This window comes from Octopus bimaculoides, chromosome 20, assembly GCF_001194135.2.
Source record: "Octopus bimaculoides isolate UCB-OBI-ISO-001 chromosome 20, ASM119413v2, whole genome shotgun sequence".
Classification (NCBI taxonomy): Eukaryota; Metazoa; Mollusca; class Cephalopoda; order Octopoda; family Octopodidae; genus Octopus; species Octopus bimaculoides.
The window spans coordinates 24,861,753-24,866,832 of NC_069000.1; the positions used below are offsets into that span (position 1 = coordinate 24,861,753).

General features: G+C 35.4%; 1 protein-coding gene across 1 annotated transcript in view; it reads left to right on the forward strand.

Annotated features, from left to right (window-relative positions):
- LOC106880023 (dihydroorotate dehydrogenase (quinone), mitochondrial) overlaps window positions 1-4,128 on the forward strand; it is a 48,585-nt gene extending 44,457 nt beyond the window's left edge. The window contains exon 11 of the mRNA XM_014929852.2: window positions 1,476-4,128. Within this exon, the coding sequence (XP_014785338.2) occupies window positions 1,476-1,516 (41 nt within the window). The 3' untranslated portion in view covers window positions 1,517-4,128. The remainder of the gene's footprint in view (window positions 1-1,475) is intronic.
- The last annotated feature ends 952 nt before the right edge of the window (window positions 4,129-5,080 follow it).

Here is a 5,080-nt window from a genome sequence, read left to right on the forward strand (position 1 = left end):
CATATAGATCTATATCTATATATATATTTATATCTATACATATACATGTACATATACATCTATATGTATACATATACATCTCTCTCTCTCTGAAAGTATCTGTCATTACAGTATCGAAATGTGATTGTTTCAGTTAGTGGAATAGTTTCATTTTTAAAGTGAAAGTATTTGACATGAGTGTTTTTGTTTCACTTTTGACACGTAATATTTAAATAGTGAAGGAGATATTATGTTGCCGTGGGCTCGAGCTCTGCAAGAAGTTAAAAATTTTGTTTTGACTAAAACACAACTTGAACCCTAAGTAAGGCATGTGTAAAATTTGAATGAAATTGGTTGCGTAGTTCTCGAGTTTTAGGGATTCACACACACATACAGACAGACAGACAGACACATTCTCATTTTTATATATATATAGATACATACATGCATATTTGTTATTTCTTACTGGTTTCAGTCATTGATCATATCCATTTTACCCTCATATTGTTGTTCAGCTGCAAGTCAATTCTAATTGAACAGACCCATAATCAAAGGCAGGCCAACCATGGCTACTCCATCTCTTTTTTATTTTTCCTTTTTTGGCATATTTAACCTAAGACCACATTGTCCAATGTGTTCTTTTCTTAGACAGCTGGGTATGATTTAAGGGGGATTTTGCTGTTATGTCTTGCAGGTCTAGTAACCATGTCTAGGCTGCTTCTTTGGCTTATCCTTATGCTTTATATATATTTACATTCTAATCACACTAATCCATTTCTTTCTGCTCTAGTTGTTGCTGTCCCTCAACCAAACTAGCTACTTGCTTCTCAATGCAACCACATTTGCAAATGAGCTTTCACACCCTAACGTATTCACCATATCAGAGAGCTGTTAATTCAACAAGGTGTATTGCCTCCTCTCATTCGATTATTTGATACTAAGGGGATGTTAGCTATAGTAATGTCTGTATCTGTGAATCAAACATTATGTATTATTAGTCTCCTGAGTATTCCTCTCAGCATCAGGGTTTGTGTTTGTTGCTGTTTGAAAAACTAGGGTAACGGCCTTCAGATGTCTTCTCCATGGGAGCACCCATGGCAGCATTTATTTTTTCTTACTTGTGATGTCCTTGTGGGAGTTAAAAAGAGCAATTGACAGTTTACAGAAAATTAGTGTTTTCCTTGGAAATTGATAAGGAGGGAAATCTGTCTCGTGGGTAGAAGGTACATCTTGAAACTGAAATATTTCATTGATTGGAGGTGATTGGAATATAAATGGTTGGGTGGTGGGGTTGAAATCACTGCAAGTTTGACATTTTGGTGTAAATATGGTATTTGGGTTTGGTATAAGAGAAAAGAAAATTTTTGTAATAACTTAATACTATTTGGTATTTTGGGATGTAATTATGGGTTTTTTGATAGTGAATAATTTTGTATATCATCATCAGTTGTAAGTAAAGTACATCATTCATAAAGATCTCTCTCTCTCTTCCTTAGATTTTAAGAAAAACAGAGAGATAGAAGCTATTACAAGGTAAGAGAGAGAGAAGTATTGCTGGTGGGGAAGGAACAAGTTATAAAGGTTGCTAGTGTTCTTTTGTTCCCTGGTCAGTGCTGGATTGAGTTTACCACCCAAGAACTCATAATGCAAAGTTTTGCAACAAATACTGCTTGACATCCCATTCACTGTTCTAGCAATTTTGATCTGAGTTTATTTTACATCTCTGAATTACAAGCACATATACATGTGCGCACACAATCACACAAATGATGTATTATTCACTCGGTATAACTTAACTCTCAGCTAATATTAATGATGATGGCAGTGGTGCAGTTTGTTTTTTTAACTTTATCCCTTTCTCTACTAACTGTTTTTTGTTAATTGTTGCTTATTTCCAGGTCACCTGTCATGGAGTACATATGATCAAAAGTGTTTCACTCCAGCCATGACCTTGTGTTTTGGGGTTGGGTGCACACTGTATGTCAGGTTACGTTATATAATGTCTTTCCTTTTCATTTTAAGGTGGTCGGGTAAGATTTGAAGGGGATTTAACTGCTATTTCTAGCTAATCTAGAAATCTATAGTGGTCTAATTTCTTGGTTTTATTTATTTCTAAATCTCTGTGGTTGTATGATGACATTTTCTTCTAGCAAGTTAATGGTAATTCTTGCCATAATTAATAGCACAGAAATAATTGAAGTTCTGAGATCTTCATTTCCGTTTTTCATATTTTTCTGGTATTGTTAATCTGTTATTGAAAGAATTTAGCTTGTATTCTATGGAGTCATGCTCTGTCGCTTTCCTGTGTAACCAAACAGATACATGGCCTGTCTATGATAAATTTAATGACAGCTAACCATTTGTGAATCATGCTCCTTGCTCTGAACTTTCACCTTATTTACAATTGATGATAATGTTGGTGGATAGTGAGCTCAATGTTTCTCTGTTCTCTGTCATTTATTTATCCATTATTATATAATGGTTCGTGATCATTAACATTGTTGGCGACAAGTTTCCAATGGAGCAGTCCACTACTTTTCTGGTAACTAGTCACAATGGAATGTCTAACTTGAGGCACAACAAATATCAATAGAGACTTTTTTTAAAACAGACAAACCCCGTTTTTTGGGTTTCAAATTTTGGCACAAGGCCAGCAATTTTGGATAAGGGGCATGCTAATTACATTGACCCCAGAGTTCAACTGGTAATTATTTTATTGACTCTGAAAGGATGAAAGGCAAAGTGGACCTCAGCAGAATTTGAGTTCACAATGTACAGATAAATGAAATGCTGCTAAGCATTTTGCCCAGCGTGCTAACAATTCTGCCAGCTTGTTGCCTTCACTGATACATATTAGTGAAAGATACCTACATATATATATGATGGGCTTCTTCATAGTTTCTATCTACACATTCCCACTCTTAAGGAATCCATTAGATGAAAGCTATAGTGAAAGGCCTTAGGTGAGGTGCTCTGCAGTGGGAATAAACCTGAGACCATATGGTTGCCATGGAAGTTTCTTAACCATGTGGCTAGGTTGTCTGTGGCTGTAATCACTTTTGACTTTTGTACTTCTGTGGTCAACAAAATAAGTACCAGTAATATACTGTTTCATTTCTTTTGTTTACACTCTAGCCCTGCTTTACAAATGAGATCATTACTGGCAGTCATTATGCTGCAGTTGTTGCCTTTGATAAAACACACCTATTATTCAAGGTATTCTAGCATGACCATCTGTTCTTTTTTTTATATCAATGATTACATTGTGGCCAGTTTGTGTTTTTTCTTTAAGAGTAGGGTTTTGTTTGGCTTCTATTTTTAGCAGGCTTCTCCATTAATTCAACAAGGCTGCAGTATTTTCCGTCTTAGCAAACTGAGTCTGTGATATCTATTGTCTTCAACATCTTTCTATATGGTAAATGTTTTGTGGGGAAAGACATGAAAAAAACATGGCTTCTCAAGTCTCCTTATATTTCTGTAACTCATAGACTTTATACCTATATAAATACACACACACACACACACGCATATGCAAGAGAAATGGTGCAAACTATCTTTTTTGACATCTGTTTCCATAAGAGGTGGTCCACAATGTAAAAGATGTGTACTCAACGCTTATCAATCTGCTTTGACTTTTGGGTCTTATCTATAGCAAGATCAGCAACTTCACTGAATCTAACATTACATCGGGCTAGACTGTCATTACCTTAGGAAATATATGTCATTTGCAAATTTTATTTATTTTTTGGTTGTTCACATCAATCAAGTTCAATGACAATCAATGTTTTTGAATGCAAAATATTATCAGCTAAGAAACTATAAAAAAACTGTGCCAGATATGTGCGTACCTAAGTATACTTTTATAAATACAGACACACACACATGCACACACCATGCAGTGGGGCTCTTTATATAAAAACCATGCCACATACCTTCTAATCCTGTTATGACTGACCTTTACATTTTTACCTCACATTTTATCTCACATTAAGATTTTGATGGCTTTTCTAATTAACTATGGCCATCTTTCTCTTGGAACTTAAGGAGAAACTTATTTTTGTTAATGAGATTTGACACAAAACTATATTAATTCGAGAAACTAGTTCCAGCAGAACGCAATTCTTATGACAATAAATTATTTGAAATATACTTGAGCTTTGTTTGTTTTATTTTTGTGTTGTGTTTTACTGTTATTTTCAACCAGTTACTTCATATATTCTAGTTGAAGTTAGTTTCTACAACCACCATATTTATTAGCCTAAACATCATCTGTAATTTTATAAAGGTTCTAACCAATTTTTCCTATTTTAATTGTATTCTGTGGGCATGAATTGTGCACAGCAGATACTGAAAGTGAGAAAAATAGCCTTTGGTCAACCAAAGCCTTATGAGGGGATTCGGTAGATAGAAACTGAAAGAAGCCTGTTGCATATGTATAAATGTGTTTGTGTGTGTGTGTGTGTACTCTTGCCTAGACATGACTTGTTGGTTGTAAATGCACGTTGCCATCATACAATTGAGGTTATTTTTCACAGGAGACTGGAAATAAACATACCTCGCCATTGGAAAATATTACCTCGCTCATAAACAGATGAGGATTAGCAGCAAGAAGGGTATCTGACTAGAAAACCTGCCTCAACAAATTTCATCTGATCCATGCAAGCATGGAAAAGTGGACACTAAATGATGATAATACTACTTAATCTCTTTCTATAATAATTACTTTTGGATTTTAACAAATCAAGAGACTGTATAAAAGTTAACTGGTAGTCTTATTAATGTCTCTATCCTCGCCAGAAATAGGGAAAGAGGGCGGCTTATAAATGCTAAAACCTATCCTGGCGAAGAATGTACCCCACAACATAGATTAGTAGTTAGCGACTTTGGGATCAAGGCAAAATGGGTGCCCAGAATTAGACCGGCTTGGAGGAGAAGGGTGTGGAAGCTTAAAGACCCTGCAAATGGACAGAGACTTAGAGACAAGTTACTTGAAGCATTTAACGAAATAAAAGGGGATATAGCATCATACAACGTGGAAGACAATTGGAGATTTCTGCGGGACAACCTGTTGAAAGCCACCGACCAGATTTGTGGGTGGTGT